Source organism: Quercus robur, chromosome 5 (assembly GCF_932294415.1).
Source record: "Quercus robur chromosome 5, dhQueRobu3.1, whole genome shotgun sequence".
In the NCBI taxonomy this organism is placed as follows: Eukaryota; Viridiplantae; Streptophyta; class Magnoliopsida; order Fagales; family Fagaceae; genus Quercus; species Quercus robur.
The window spans coordinates 40,674,988-40,691,907 of NC_065538.1; the positions used below are offsets into that span (position 1 = coordinate 40,674,988).

The window sequence follows — 16,920 nt, forward strand, 5'->3', positions numbered from 1 at the left end:
GGGTTCAGCAAATTCCACGACTAAGTTTGCGAGGACTTAACCTTTGATGGAGGATCTGGGCATATATTTAATATCAAAGGCCCCCAAAAGCGCACTCCACATGGCGATCCTTCCTGTGTAGTCGGCGCTTCGAAGCATCGCTCGAAGGGGAAGCTGGGTTAGAACGATGACCGTATGCACCTGAAAGTAGTGAGGGAGCTTCCGTGTGGCGTGTACTATCGCCAGAATTGCTTTTTCCAAAGGTAAGTATCGCACTTCGGCCACGTGTAATGATTTGCTTACGTAGTAAACCGGTCGCTGCACCCATTATCATCTCGTATCAGTACCAGGCTTACAGCATGGGGAGCTACGGCTACGTATGCAAACAGTACCTCGTCTGCCTCAGGGCTGGACATGATGGGTGGTCGCGACAAGTATTCCTTAAGTTGCTGGAAGGCCCAGACACAATTCTCCGACCATTTAAACCCTTTCCACTTATTTATCAAGAGGTAGAAAGGTCGACATCGATCTGCAGATCGTGATATGAACCTGTTTAATGCTGCGATCATGCCAGTGAGCTTCTGTACTTCTTTTAGATTCCGAGGAGCCTGTAGGCTGTTAATTGCTTTGATTTGATCGGGACTTACTTCTATTCCCCTGTGAGTTACCATATACCCTAAGAATTTCCCGGACCTGACCCCGAATGAACATTTGGAAGCATTGAGTCGCAACTTGTGCTCCCTTAAGATAGCAAAGATGATTTCAAGGTCTTTCACGTGCTCGGACACTATTTTACTTTTTACAACCATATCGTCTATGTAAACCTCAATGATTTTGCCCAGCTGTGGCTCGAACATCCTGGTCATCATCCTTTGGTAGGTTGACCCTGCGTTCTTAAGTCTGAACGGCATCACCTTATAGTGATAGATTCCGATGGGTGTCATGAAAGCCGTCTTCTCCTGATCTTCTAACGCAAGGGGTATCTGATGATAGCCCTGGAAAGCGTCCAGGAAACTCATTTGAGGGTGGCCCACGGTTGCATCCACCAATCGGTCAATTCGAGGTAAGGGAAATGGATCCTTCGGGCACGCCTTATTTAGGTCCGTGAAGTCCACGCAGACTCTCCACTTCCCTGTTTTTTTCCTTACCACCATCGTGTTTGCCAACCATTCGGGGTAAAAGACCTCTTTAATAGCCCTTGCTCTTTTCAGTTTTGCCACTTTGTCTCTTACGGCACTAGCATGTTCCTTTGAGGGGCGTCAGGGTGGTTGCTTTTTCGGAGTGGAAGATGGGTTAACGTTCAGGTGGTGACAAATAAGGCTAGGATCAATTCCCGGGGCGTCGTAAGCGTCCCATGCAAACACATTGGCATTTCTTCTGAGAAATCCGACCAGTTCCTCTTTTTCTTGAGAAGGCAACTCGGAGCCGACCTGGAAAAATTTTTCCGGGTCGTTGTTGACAATGAATTTTTCTAAACTTTCACACCTTATCTCCTCGGCTAGCTCATTGTCTTGCCCTGCCGAGGTGGCTGATTGCTATAAGTTCCCAAGGGCCGAGGACTCGGCATGGGACCGATGTAAGATGGCGGCCACCATACACTGCTTGGCCATGGCCTGATCTCAACGAATCTCTTCTACTTGACCTCTGGATGGATATTTTACTTTTTGGTGAAGTGTGGAGGATACGGCTTCCAGGGCGTGGATCCATGGCCTGGCTACTATCGCTGTGTAGGGTGAGTAAGCATCGACCACGATAAAATTTACCTCCACCACCTCCGATCTAGTCTGTATGGGTAGTCTGATCTGCCCCTTTGGCGTAACAGTCTTCCCTTCGAAGCTGATAAGGGGGGAGTCATAAGCCGTCAAATCCTCCGGCCTCAGGTTCAACCCCATGTATAAATCAGGGTACATTACCTCTACTGCGCTTCCCGGGTCTACTAACACCCTTCTCACATCAAAGCCTCCGATTCTTAACGTAACCACTAAGGCATCGTCGTGAGATTGGATAGTTCCCCTCTTATCCTCGTCCGAGAATCCTAGTATCAAAGAGTTTCCCTTTTTAGACCTTTTAGGTTCTCTTTGCCTGTCCTCGGAGGGGAGCCGACCAACAGCCAGTACCCTGGAAAGAGATGGCCCAGTTCTTTCTGGTGCAGCGAGGATGACGTGTATCGTTCCGATGGGGGGTCTTAATGACACATCCTTTCGAGTCTCTTGCATTGCTTGACCGGGATGGCCGCTCGAGGGGTGCAAAAGATGACGTAGCTTCTCTTCTCGGACCAACTGATCTAGGTGATTCCATAGATTCCTGCAATCCTCAGTGGTATGCCCATGGTCCTGATGATAGTGGCAATATAGGTTCTGGTTACGTTTTGAAGGGTCTCCAGCCATCTTTCCCGGCCATCTGAAGTAGGGCTCGTTCCTTACTTTCTCCAGCACTTGTTGTATTAGCTCCCTGAACACGGCATTCACCATTTGCGTGTTATTCTGTCCAGCCTGTCGCGAAAAATCTTTCCTTGGCTAGTTATGGTTATATCGTTCCGACCTAAAATCATTCGCTTTGGGGGGAATGATCTTCTCCTTTCCCTTTCCTTGTAGCTGATCTTCTTCCACCCTTTTGTACTTGTCGATCCTATCCATCAACTGATGAACATTGGCAACTGGTTTACCAGTGAGAGATTTCCTTAAGCCATGCTCGGTGGGGAGACCGCTTTTAAATGTGCTGATAGCAACATCATCGTGGTTCTCATCTAACTCGTTATACATCTCCCAATATCTATCCGAATATGATTTCAGGGTCTCTCCCTCGTGCATGAACAAGGATAACAGCGAACTGAGGGGTCGAGGGACTCTGCTATTTGTAATAAAGTGGGAGCAGAAAGCCTGAGTGAGCTGCTTGCATGAGCCTATGAAATTTGTCTTTAGGCTGTTGAACCACCTCATTGCCATTGGTCCCAAGCTGGATGGGAAGACTTTGCACATCAGGGCTTCATTTTGCTAGTAGATAGCCATTTTTTGGTTAAACTGACTCACGTGCTCCACCGGGTTTGCTCGGCCATTATAGATGGTGAACGTTGGTTGGTTAAAGCGTCGAGGCAGCTTAGCCCCTTCGATTCTGTACATGAAGGGACCTTGAAATCTGGTCTAGCGCCCTATTTATAGCATCATTTCCCAAACCCTTGCTGGATGGGCTCTCATATTTTCGTACAAGGCGTGGTTCTCTTTCATAAGAAAAGGTTTCACTTGGGGGGGGTTCTCGACCTTCGTCGATAATTCGCATCCTCCCCATTAGAGGACTTATCTGAGCTAGAGGGAGATCGCTTTCGCTGTACATTTTGTAACTTCCTTTTCAGGTCATCTATCTCTCGCTGCATGGCCTGATGACTATTTCACCTCTGGGATACGTGACTACGTATCTGGGTGTGACTCTGGCTCGTCTGGGTAGTATGCACGCTTCCCTTACGATTCCCTTTGCCGCCTGGGTTGGCAGGGTTATTTTGCCGCTAGGACTCAATGGGTTCTGTCTGTCGAGAGTTAACCTGGTGAGGATTCTCCTGGTGTGGACCTAGTTCTGCCATGCTCGACCGTTGTGCTAACTGATACCTTAGTTCTTCCCACAGACGGCGCCAATTGTAGGGGGCATGATTTTAGTTAACCCGGTCTTGGATGGTTAGGCCTTGGCCCAAAAAGTCCCACACAATGAATTTTGTAGAGTATGGGCTGAAGAACTTGGTTTCGGTTGGCTTAGACGATTCGTTGCATGTCCTTAGTGGATGTAGAAACGTGAATAAAGAAAATGGATGTGAAAGTGGAAGTTTTATTCATAGTTATGCATTCATACAATGAATCCTTGCTCCCCTCTCCTCTTTCCTCTCTCTTTTCGTCCTCCTCTGTTGAGGGACTCTTACATATTATATAGGCCCTCTTTTATCATCTAGGCCTTACACTTGTTGATCATCCAAACTCCCACTTGAGCACCTGTCCCATCAGATGCGCTTACCAGTTCTTTGTGAGTTGCAGTGACCAAGGTAGCACTGTTCAAGGGTCTTCTTTTCATTAATGCGGCCAGGAGAGTAGTTGTGGTGCATTTAATGTGGTGGTGACAGCCTTTGCTGGGATATTTTGAGTCTTCCTTCTTTTTACGTGTTTGGAGTGAGGGCTACAGTAACCGAGATGCATCATTGACCTGGACTTTGGAATGTCCGAGGAGGAATTACTCCTCGAACATGGTTTCTTCGCCCTAGTGGGTCTGAGCAAGGATTCTGGGCCGCGACGTCTCCTCGGACAGAATGATCCTCGGACAGGCCCAAGGCCCAGCCAACTTGTTATTCTGGGTCGGTCCCCACAATATATATATATATATTTTACAATTTTGGTAAGTTGTAGTTGTTTGAAAATTTTGAGTACATGTAGGGGTGTCAAAATTCGATGCAACCTATGAACCCGATTCGACGCAAAATTAGTAGGTTATAGGTTGAAACTTAATGGGTTTGTGTCATATTCGGATTGACATGACTGACTTATTTAATAAACATGTCGAGTTCATGTCCAACCCATGAAACTTGTTTGACCCGTTTTATTAAATGGCATTTTACCAATGTACCCTTCAATTTTTAGGTATATAAACTTATTAATTGTTGTGATTTTTTTTTTTTTTTGGCATATTGTGATTGATTATTTGTGATATTAAGATATACTTTAGTTTTAAATGATTATCTGTGATGCAATTACTAGTTAATTCTGAAATTTATATTATTATTATTATTATTATTATTTTGGATTTTCATAGTTCAAGTCAACTTGATTAATACTAAAATATGTATTTTTTACACTTTGATAAAATCTAATAAATAAGTCGACACGACTGACTTGTTTAATAAATAGGTTGTGTTAGTGTTAAAGAATTTTAACTTGTTTAATAAATGTGTCAAGTTAGTGTCTTATATAATCAAATACTCATAGGTCGATACAATATGAATCTAACACGCAAACACAAACAACAGCACTGAGTAAAAATAACATCATAGGTTTTTAATTGGAAAAAAAAAAAATTACAAATTCTTAAAAAAGAAAAAAGAGGACACGTCACCGGTAGTTGGTAGTTAGTGGTTGCCAAGTACCTTCTTACTTCAATGTACTGTACCCACCAAAAAAAAAAAAAAAAAAAACCAGCTCATAAAAAATAGAAAAGGATATAGGCAAGGCGGAAATTACCCAAAGCAAGTCAAAGTCAAAAGAAAGAAATGCAAAAACAACGTCGTTTTAGCAGTGTAAAAAAAAAAAAAAAAACCTTCTACTTGACAATATATAATTTTCAATGGCTTGTTGGGCGTCTCATTTCCGTCACCCACCCCATTAAGTATATAAAAGGTAGTACTTCCAATTTGCTCTCATTTGTTTCTCAAAAAAAAAAAAAAAATTTGCTCACATTTTCACAGACACACAGGTCCAGGTCGAGAGAGAAAAGTGAGTGTTTTTACTTGTATTTTTAGAGAGAGAGAGAGAGAGAGAGCAATGTCTTCCTTCGACGCGTACGGCATCGATGGCGAGGAGGAGATTAACGTGAACGCATCGAATAGTCATTTCATTGACGACGAAGATGAACAGAGCTTCACCGCCGCCGGCGAAGGCTATGCTTCTTTCTCCAGCTTCCCATCCGGAGGATTTCCAGCTGACGGTGACGTGGCCGTCGACCACGCCTCCGCATCGCCTGAGATCTACGGATTCGACGATCCAAACCCTGGCTACTCCCAATCTCCGTTCAACCCGATCCACGTGGATAATGGAAATGGGAACGAGAACGGTTACGCTGGTTTCGGTGAAAACGGCATCGACGACGGCGTTTTCAGCTCCGACGGTCCGGTGCTTCCGCCACCGACCGAAATGGAGCCAGAGGAAGGTTTTGCTCTTCGTGAATGGAGGCGGTGAGCATTTCAGTCCTTTTGATTTATTATTTTTTGATTTATTTAATCTTTGTGAGACTTGAATTCTCTGATTTGTTGATTTTTCCAGATCTAATTTGTATTTTGTTGCAATCTGCTTAGATCTGTAATTTTTTTTTTTTAAAATATTCATTCTTAGAGAGTGATTTTGATCTTTTTTCGGTTTTTCAGTTTATTCGAAGATGTTTTAACTGTTAGATCGGTCTGTAAATAAAAAATAAAAAATAATAATATAAACTTATTTGCTTGTGGAAAGAGATTAAATGAAGTAATATTTTTGGAATGTTTTAGTTGAATATACATGATTAGATCAGATCATCTTAGATGATTATATGGCTTTATTCAATACATGATTAGATCATCTTAGTTGAATCGATGGCTTTATTTATTATGATCATTGAGAGATTACTGAATTTCAGAACTTGGATCAGTATTTTACATATGGAGTCCTCTCACACACACGCACACACATATGTATTCAAAAGTGAAAAAAAAAAAAAAATATATATATATATATATATATATTTTAACTTTTGAATCTTTGCTAAATTCTAGAGAATCAGAATTGGACTGTAAGGGAAAATGTCTTGTTTCTAGATCTGGGCTATTTACTTTATTCTACTGGATGATTTACTATGTTAATGTTAGTTCATGTTATTTTTTAGATTATTTGATAGATAGTGTTGAGGGAATTAGGGATTTGAACCACCCTCCCCGATGGAAATATGTTAGTTCATGTTATAACATTGATTGTGATTAAGTGAAGTTCTTTGGTAGAAAGGTTGAAATACAAGTGGACCTTCAAATTCTGTTAAGCTCTTGGTAGTTGAGTAAGATGATGAAGATTACTTTGAGGGTAATCAGCCTCCGAGAATAGAGAAGAAGTTTAGAACTGAATTGTAGTTAATTTTCTGGTTACTTCTCTTATTCTTTCCGGTGGCCTATATACAAGATATCAATATCAATTTCCCACCAGTGAGCCTAACTAAATAACTGAATCAGTAGCTAACAACTGTCAGTTTATAGTACAGTGCAGTATACAATTCTATCATTATAATGGACTACAGCAATATTGTAGACTCCTAACAAATTCAAATGGTGTGACCCTAGAAAGCTGTTGCTTATATATGAATTGGTCCCTCTGTGGCCAAACCTTGTTACTGTGTTGATTCCAATGGTTGAGTAATCATTTCTCACATGCAGGGAGACCCTGTGATGTTATGCATGTAATAGGGGGATACGATTTTGTGGGTCTTGGTGTTGGTACTTCTTTTGTTGCTCAAAATGAGCAACATGTTTGTCAGACGTCAGTGAACCAGCTGTGAACCCTTACTTTGCAAATTGAAGTAGAAGCGTGATTGCTGCAAAGTGAACCAGTTTTAGGTTAACAATAGTTGTGATGCTAGACTTCTAGGCTTTTTCTTTTTCGGTATATCACCAAAATATTATAACGTGAGGCAAAATGTAAGAAGCCAAATGTCTGACATTCTCTAATAGAAAACACCATCTGTGTTATTTACTAATTTTGAATGTGAATATTCTTTATCCTTTTGAATTCTATTGGAACTGCTAATCATATTTAAGAAAGGAGAAACTATGAATTTGCTGGTGCAGTCAAAATGCCATTCAGCTTGAGGAAAAGGAGAAGAGAGAGAAAGAAATGAGAAACCAGATTATTATAGAAGCTGAGGAGTATATTCAAGGTTTTTATGAGAAAAGGAAGCTTAATGTTGAGACTAGTAAGGTTAACAACAGAGAAAGGGAGAAGGTAAAAAATGTTGAAGTTATTTTAATGCAGCGATCTTATTTTATACTCTGGTTCTGGTCTTCTTAATGCTAGACAATCTGTGTGTCTCTGGCGCAGTTATTCTTGGCTAACCAAGAGAAATTCCATAAAGAAGCAGACAAGCAGTACTGGAAAGCAATAGCAGAGCTCATTCCATATGAGGTTCCCAACATTGAGAAGAAGAGAGGCAAGAAAGATCAAGACAAGAAGCCATCGATCACAGTTGTCCAGGGCCCAAAGCCTGGGAAACCCACTGATCTTTCAAGGATGCGTCAGATACTGGTGAAGCTAAAGCACACTCCCCCTCCCCACATGATACCACCCCCACCTGCGCCTGCTAAGGATGGCAAAGATGGAAAGGATGGAAAAGATGCTAAGAAAGGGAAAGATGCAGCATCAAATGCAACGGGAGCTGCAGTGGGAGGAGAGCCTGTCAAAGATGCCACCTCTAATGGTACTCCAAACACTTCCGAACAAGAAGTTCCTGCTCCTAATGCTGAAGAGTCTGCAGCAGCATAACAATAGCAGCATCAATTACTTTCTTCCATACAAAACCTTTCTTCTTATTTGTTGTTCTTCCCATTTCTTTGATTCTCGTGTTTTAAATCTGTTATCTTATTCCCTAATTCTAAAATCTTAGAAGTTGCGATAATGTTTTTTCATGGAGTAGTGGTTGGTTCCATTTCTTCAACATTGACTGGAATCCTATTTTTGCATTTGTGTGATATGTTATGGTTGAGATTGAAAATTGTCATTATTTTCACGTCATTTATGAAATTGGTCTTTTGTACCAACATTTTACCTTTGGTAAGGATCAAAGCCGGTTTAGTGGACCTTTTCTTATATTGGTAAGGTTAGTTGCCCGTTCATTTCTTTTATAATATTGGTTTGGAAACACTACTTAATTGTTTTGATGCAAACAAATGCCAGATTATATGCAAGTTAAATGAGACGGTTTCCCTGCACACATGCAATGCGAGAGAGAAAGAGAGTATTGACCAATCAACTGTTCCACTTCTATCATCACTCTATAATAATAAAATATAATCATAAACAATAGTCAAATCATGTATAAGGTAAAATTGCATTGTATATCTTCCACAACTTGCAATCATCCCACTCGAAGCAAATCCGAGCACCAAAGAATTTAAAAGAGGAAAAAAAAAAAAAAACTCTTAAGAGAGAGAGGGAGACTGCTGGAATCCTCAACCTAAAAGGACAAAAGAAATTTACAAAATTTGTAACTAAATACAGAAAAATATATTAACTAATGGGAGACCCATGCATTCTGGAACAAGTGGTTCACTGCATCAACCTTGATGTGCAATAAAATGAGTCAATCTCATTCTTCATCTAGGGGTTACCTGTGTAATTGTCTCTGGGACAGAGCTCATTTGATAGCTGGTAGATTCCATGATTGATCCTTTTTTTGAGGACGATTCCCCTGCATCTGTGAAAAAACCAGGGGCTGTAAGTTCCTTCTCATTCAACCGGATATTCCTTGAGAGCATCTCTACAACCTGGCTCATCAGTGGCCTTCGGCTCGCTATTGCTTGGCTGCAGAAAAATGCTACCTTCATGTATCTAATGATTTCTTCCTGAGGATATCCTTCCAGTTCTGGATCCACTAGCTCCAAGAGTCTATTTTCTTGGTAGAGCTCCCATGCCTAATTAAACCAAACAGTAGTTGTTAAAGGGTAGGAGATGGGTAATGAATCATATATGAGCAAGACCTAAGAGAGTATGCCAGACAGATCACTGCATTTATGAAGAAGAAAAAGGGGCAAGACGTGGTCCCTAAAATTGAAGATCTTGATTGAATGGAGCAACAGGGATAATTAACAAAACTAATACCACTAATGGTTGACAGGCCTCTTGAGAGAGAGAGAGAGAGAGAGAGAGGATCAAGGATGAAGACAAGGAAACAGCTTTTCAATCTTCAATCTAAAAACAAATATTCCTCTGAATTAATGAGTATGTTGATTAGTTTTCGTTATACTGTAGGTTCATTATACTTCAAAACTGTAGTAAGACAACCCTTTCTTTTACTTTGTCATTTAATAAGATATATCAATGAGGGGAGCAGCAGATGTCAGAAACTACTGAGAATTTTATTGAAGATAGGAAAGGAAAAATCAACACACCCATTCCAAAAGAAATTTCTCCATCCCTCCCCAGTTCGCCTTTGCACTGCTTCTGCCACTAATTATTTCAAGTATAAGGACTCCAAAACTGTAAACATCAGCCTTCATGGTTAACTGACCACCCAAGGCATATTCAGGTGCCAAATAACCACTGCACAGAACAAAAGCAAGTCATGAATTGTAATGCACCTGCTTTCACTTATCATAAAATTTAAACCTAAACAAGGGCCCTTTTGCAGTTTTTACATAATTATACACTACACAGCTCTGGTTGGTTACTCAAACAATTAGCAAATTTGCCTTTAAGTGGAAACATCTAATTCATATAAGATAAATGTTACAGAAATCATGCTTAGTGAAAAGTATGGACTGATCAAGTATTGACAATAGTTGTCCAATAAGTTGCCAAAAGAGGCATGCAAATTCATCTAGCTAGTGCAATCAAGATCTAGGCGTAACAAAAACAAAAGTAATTCAAACCATAAAGAGTTGGACTGGGGTAACTGAAAATATATGCAGGAGTACATATTATAACACGAATAAGAGACAAATTTTATTCAAGTCTTGTTCATCTTCTGAGTTCTAACTATATATATATAAACAATACTTATATTGTAAAAGGGCACATTATTTATTTTTGTACGTAGGTTGTATACACAAACTTCTATGAATGAGTGTTGATAATCTATAAGTGAATGCCTTATTCCTCTCCCTCCAAAGCATCCACATTAGACATAAGGGGCCATGAGATTATCCATGAAAGCATTTCTTCTTCTTCCTGCAGTTTTATCTTCTTCAACATTATGCTCTATCGTCCAGTTAATAAGAAAGTTTTTGTTTTTTATAAATTTTATTTTATTATATTATTATTATTTGCATAGATAAATGCAGTTAATAATAATGGTTCATATCAAGTATATATCAGGGAACTGTACAGTTCACAAAGCTTCAATGATGCGTTAGGAATTTTTTTTATGTGCAGACTGTTTATAACAGAACTCTCCATCCCATTAAAAGTAAAATTATTCCTCTCCCACCAAAGCATCCACATTAGACATAAGGGGCTATTAGATTATCCATTAAAGCATTTCTTCTTCTTCCTGCAGTTTTATCTTCTTCAACACTATACTCTTTTTTATTTTATTTTATATAAGTTCAACATTATACTCTTTTGTCCAGTTAATAAGAGTAGTTTTACATAGATAAGTGGTTAATAATAATGGTTCCTGAATATCAAGTATACATATATATCAGGGAACTGGATTGTTCACAAGGTTCAATGATGCATCAGGAACTTTTTGTTATGTGCAGACTGTTTCTTCTATGGTTGATCACATCTTTATCCTTTTTTTTTTTTTCTCTAGTGTTTCGCATAAAATGCATGTGGTTCTGACAACACGAATCATATTGACGGTACATCAGGAGCTTATTTTATGCTTCCTATATTGTGACTTAAGATGGAGAATTCTGTTCTGAAATATGATTCTCTACTGTCCTGATTGACAGCTGCAGCTCAAATTGTGGCCAAGATCACCAGCCCTTTTATAAAATTTGTGCCGCTAAGATTCAGAGAACATAATTCCATTTTTTGGAAGTTCCCACTGCAGCACACTTAAATAACCTCTAGAATAGCTATGGTTACAATGAAATCTTTAAGGATCTTATAATAATAAAAGGAAGCTGTAACATTAAATATGAAACAACAGTCAACAGGAAATTTGAAAGATAACATACGTTGTTCCAGCAATTCTTGTACTAATGTGAGTGATGTCATCTGGGAAAAGTTTAGCCAAGCCAAAGTCACCAATTTTTGGGTTGAAATCTTTGTCAAGAAGTATATTACTAGCTTTGATATCTCGATGCACAATATGCGGTATGAGTTCTTCATGAAGAAATGCAAGACCCCTAGCAGTGCCCAGGCAGATAGCGGATCTTTTCCCCCAATCCAATTTGATGTTTCGACTCTTCGAACCTACAAACATGAAGAAAAAAGATTACATTTTCAAGCCTCATTGTGTATAAATACCTCAATTTCATATAGCACACTAATGGGTTTCTCTAAATTACCTAACAACGCACGATCAAGGCTGTTATTTTCTACATATTCATATACTAAAATCCGGTTAGATTCTTGAACACAGCACCCTAACAACTCAACAAGGTTCGGATGCCTGACATTTGATATGGTATTAATCTCAGTCAAAAATTCACGCAATCCCTGCTTCGACTGGGCAGAAAGTGTCTTCACAGCAACTTCTATTCCACTTTTTAGGGTTCCCTAGCAAAATTGCAATACAGTAATTAAGTATTTGGAACACCGCATGGAAAAAAAACATTTTTTTTTTTTATTCCTTAATATATTAACATAATCATATGTGAGTTTGTCCTTCACAGAAGTTTGACTAGCCAGAAAGACATTAAACTTAAATAAACCAAGCTTTTTAATCATATTCTTTGAGAGAGAAAGTAAGAAGTCAGAGAAGCCAATTCATGTTGGAGGTAATTTTCTTCAAGACAACTTGACTAACAAAATATGTATCCTACACATCAGAAAATGCAGATCAGAAAGCAAGATAACAAAATTCAAGTTTTCTTTAATCTATAATCATACAGAGAATTTGTTGTTTATTATGAACCTATTCCAACTTGATAAAGATTTACTGTTATAACTTCAAATTTTGAGGTTGTCAGCAATCATCTTTCAAGTTTTTTGTGCAATAAGTTTTGAGCCAACCAATGAAAAGGCACTTTCCCATGTCACTGAATACCTGGAGTTGAAAAATCTTTTACATTCATTATGTATGTCTCATAACTAGTTGTGAAAATTGACCATGAAAATGAAATGGGATTTTTTTGGGAGGAGGGGGGGTGGGGGGGTGAAGGTTGGGGAAGGGAGAAGAACAAACAGAAGTATGTATATGTCTAAGTAGTTCTATAAGTACCTTCAAAGAATCTTTATAATAAGTTCAAATTTTCCAAAATGATAATAACTGTGTGCTAATCCTGTAAACTTGAAAATGTAAAATCATCTGTAAATTCTGATACCTTGTAAACAGTTCCAAAACCACCTTGCCCTATCTTATTACTTGGATGAAAATTGTCCGTTGCCAATCTTAACTCCTTGTGTGAAAAATTTTTAATATTCCCAAGCAAGTTCTCTAGGCAAAAGAAGGAAGAGAAAAAATGGAGAGAAATCATAAAGATGAAATGGAAAGTATGGCAATGCTTGAAGACTTGAGAGAAAAGGGGAAAAAAGAGTGCCATAGATTACATTAATTCAGATGCATATTAGTTGTAACCTAAAGCATGGCTGCGCTGCTACTATTAACTATGATGATACAATGAGCCCAAAGTACTGATACATTTTTTGCATTGATGGCATATCTAAAGCTTTTATGAAAATACAACTCAGAGCACCTAAATAACCTTTTCTCAAGTCAAAAATCAATACCAAGAGCAGCTAAAAAATACCAGAGACTGCTTCACTAGTCAAATTAGAATCTTCTATTTTACAAGCTTCGGCTAATAATGTAAGCAAACCAATGTGACTCAGATAACATGGAGAATTAAACAACAATTAAAATCCTTTTCCCCCCTTCCAATTGTGGGTTTATTATTAAAATAATTCAAAACTGTAATAGAGTAAAATGCTAAAAAATGTACCACGGAGAGAGAGAGAGAGAATTTTTATGAAAGAAAAATAAAGATAAGTAGTTTAAATTTGAAAAAAGAAGAAGAATAAGAAGAAAGAAAGCCCTCATAATTGAACATAAAACTGCATCTGGCTTTTAACAGGGTTATGCACCAGCTCATATCGATCTAACCATTAATGAAGTTTTGAATTTGAGGCCCATGTACATGTGCAACATGTTGATTAAAGAGGTGATATAGAGTATGATTTTGGAAAGTATAGAATAGTGGAGAAGAATACATGTGGCCAGCCCCAATTAGTTTGTTGAGAATCGATAGACTATAGCCAACCCAAAAATAAGGTTTTGTTGTTATTGTACTGTACATAAGTGCAACTGTTAAAGAATGCACCTTTCCACCAGATCCCAAATCCCTGAATTCAATACAGAATCAATTCGGCAATCTGATAAGAAGTCTCTCAAAGTTTGTTTTCCGTAAGCCTAAAAGAGGTTGATATTACTTGCTCCAGCACTTGTGCTTAAAGCAATTGAGTTGAATTCATAGCTCAGTTTCACTAGCCCTAGGTTTTGGTCTCAAGGAGAGAGAGAGAGAGATGAATGGCTTACAGCAACTCCGGAATGGCTAAATCACTTAAGTGCATGACCACAACCTCTTCCAAAGTATGAATGTACTCATTGATATAAGATGGATTTGCCTTATAAGTTTTAGAATAAACATTTCAGCAGATTTTTTTTTTTTTTTTCAAAGAAGAAATTGCATCACTTAGTATCCAACAATGTTGCTCTTGCAAATGGACATAAAAAATAAAAAAAAAATAAAAAATAAAAAATAAAAAATAAAAGTTTCATCACTTCATGTGTCAAAGACAGGCCAAAAAGCTCCCCAATGAAACATAATTATTATGCAACATGCATCAATTACAAACAAAAATAATGGAATTCAGTTTCTATTGTAGTTGACAGAACATAAAAGATGACAAAGGTTGCTCGTTTAAGTCCTTACCATCTATCTCATGATGAGAATTAGCAGAACCCTTTTTTTTCTCAAGTCTTGAGCCTCCAAAGCAATTACAACCCATAATTGTCTACAATATGTCACTGCTATTTTCTTGATTGTATAATTATACCTTTCAACACACAAAGCGAAATGAGACACAAAAAGAATGCATTCAATATAATCACTTCAAACAAAGCATACAGCTCATCTTTCTTGAAGTCAACATAAAATTTCCATTTCTTAACCAAAAAAAAAAAAATCAAAGAAAATTTGAGGATTAAGAAACAGATTGAATCCATGAAAATTCAACTCATGACCTTAATTTGATTATTTCAAATTTCCACATTTGGTAAAATGTTGACTCTTACACACCAATCACACACGGAAAAAAAAGACAACACGTCTCACTTGCAACTACCCCTCCCTCACACCTGAAAAAAATCCCTAAATGAAAATTAGCTCTTAGATAATAATTGATTATATATTTCATTCACCACCAGAGCTATAGGTAATATTTTTATAAATAATTAAGTTAAATTAGCTCTTAGGTAATATATTTCCAGAATTAATATAAAACTCAATAATCAATTTCCACACACACACACAGATATATACACAAATTCTGTCATTGAAGCAACTTATTTTGCATAATTAGACAAATATAACATAAAAAATTGAAAAAAAAAAAAAAAAAAAAAAAAAACCGAACCAGCTCATACCACCAAAGTTCGTTGCATTATGATCAAAGAACTTTCCGACAAGCAAAGCAAGTAATGAAAACTGAAACAAGCACATCAGATCCACCACCCCAACAAACACAGAGCAAAGTAATTAAAAGTTGTTAAGTTGGTAGTAATCAAGAATAATTACCTGGTTAACAGAAAAAAAAACTAAACCAATCCAGTTGGAGTTGGAGTTAGGCTTCTGAATTTCGATTAAAGAGCGTAGAGTTTTTAGGGGGAAAAAAAAAAAACGGAAACAAGAAATAGGCTTTGGTTTGATTTTCAAAATTTTTTGTGGCCGGCCGGTTGTGGTTAAAACTATTAATTGTAACAAAAATAAATATACATATAAATAATAGGAAGAAAGAGTAGTGGGCTATTTCGAAAAAAAAAATAATAAAAAGAAGTAGTGGGTGTTGGTGAAGATGAGTTTGATGTTTGTGATTGCAATTGTAATTGTGGACTTTGTGAGTTTGTTTATAAGAGTGAGAAAAGGTCCAACGATATTGAGGAGGAGCTGCAGTGTTTGCACGTTCTCATTTCTGACTATATTTATTCACCATTTTTCCGTTTACATTTCCCACCTTTACGTCCCGACAGTGACCCTTCTTTCTATTTCTATTTTTATTTATTTATTTATTTTCATCCAACAAACGTCACCATTTTACTTATCAAAAAAAAAAAACAAACGTCACCATTTTTGGTCTTTCTACTGTATCCACGGTCCACACTCACCCAATACATTAATCAATTTACTCCTAAATCAATTCAAGTGGAAGTCCTCGCACATGTTTATGTATAGCAGATTATCTAGTTTAATACATTAGGGTCAAACTAAAACCGTGTGCCGTGTACTCATATATAAAATAATAAGATTTTCAAAATATAAATACAAAATAGTCAAAGTTTAGTTACAAAATTAGTTATAATATAAAATTATAACCTTATTAAATAAAATAAATATTACTACATATTTTGACAATCTAACTATTAAATTGCATATTCTTTATGCTCTTAATAAATATGTCAAATTTTGTGTAAATCAAATATTATTTACTATATAATCTATAATCTTATATTTGATACAGAATTTTAAACTACAAAAAATTGCAATTTAAACAATTTATTGATGATGTAGCTATTAATCTTTAATTTTCTAGAAATTTTACAAGCATGGAGGATATAAGAAAAAAAATGTTATCCAACAGTGGATTTGTTAAAATTCACCTCCAATAAAAAGATATTAAGTAAGGTTGTAGTCTTAGGTTATAACCAATTTTGTAACTAAATTTTGTCCTTAAATAAAAGTAAGATTTGGTGTTCAAGATTTAAGATAAAGAAAAAATATATACGACAATCTGGCGTTTTCACTTGACATTCATCTAACTTTCAATTAAGCGAACTTCTTAAGATTAGTTATAGATAGCTTTTTTAGTTTGTTGTAATCTAACCCTTGTTTTTTTTTTACCCTATAAGAATGAAATTAAAACCCTAAGAACATTAGCATTCGGTATCTAAAAAATATCTCATTTTACCACCTCAAAAACTAATTTATCTATTAAACCATACTATTTTATAATACACCCAACATCTCAACTTTTGTATTACCATACAACACATTAAAATAATATATCTACACAATAAAATAATATAACCCAATACCCATATAAAACCCAATAACCAAATAAAAACCCAAAACCCAAT

At 37.2% G+C, this 16,920-nt stretch overlaps 2 protein-coding genes across 4 annotated transcripts; one reads left to right on the forward strand and one right to left on the reverse strand.

Annotated features, from left to right (window-relative positions):
• The first annotated feature begins 5,339 nt into the window (after positions 1-5,339).
• LOC126725926 (clathrin light chain 2-like) lies at positions 5,340-8,522 on the forward strand. Its single transcript, XM_050430945.1, has 3 exons — positions 5,340-5,899; positions 7,532-7,685; positions 7,782-8,522. Exons 1-3 carry the CDS (start codon positions 5,490-5,492, stop codon positions 8,220-8,222), a joined length of 1,005 nt encoding a protein of 334 aa, XP_050286902.1. The 5' UTR covers positions 5,340-5,489; the 3' UTR covers positions 8,223-8,522.
• A 175-nt stretch (positions 8,523-8,697) lies between these two features.
• Positions 8,698-15,786, reverse strand: LOC126725925 (cold-responsive protein kinase 1-like). Of its 3 annotated transcripts, XM_050430943.1 has the most exons (8): positions 15,365-15,786; positions 14,867-14,925; positions 14,501-14,624; positions 12,893-13,005; positions 11,915-12,125; positions 11,582-11,819; positions 9,848-9,998; positions 8,698-9,370 (listed from the first exon to the last, which is right to left on the reverse strand). In XM_050430943.1, the coding sequence occupies exons 3-8, from the start codon at positions 14,574-14,576 to the stop codon at positions 9,053-9,055; spliced, it is 1,107 nt and encodes a 368-aa protein (XP_050286900.1). In that variant the 5' UTR covers positions 14,577-14,624; positions 14,867-14,925; positions 15,365-15,786; the 3' UTR covers positions 8,698-9,052. The 3 variants fall into 3 exon arrangements, with proteins under 3 accessions (XP_050286900.1, XP_050286899.1, XP_050286901.1); XM_050430942.1 differs by lacking the exon at positions 14,867-14,925; XM_050430944.1 differs by lacking the exons at positions 12,893-13,005; positions 14,867-14,925; positions 15,365-15,786 and having other exon boundaries at positions 14,501-14,748.
• Between the last annotated feature and the right edge of the window lie 1,134 nt (positions 15,787-16,920).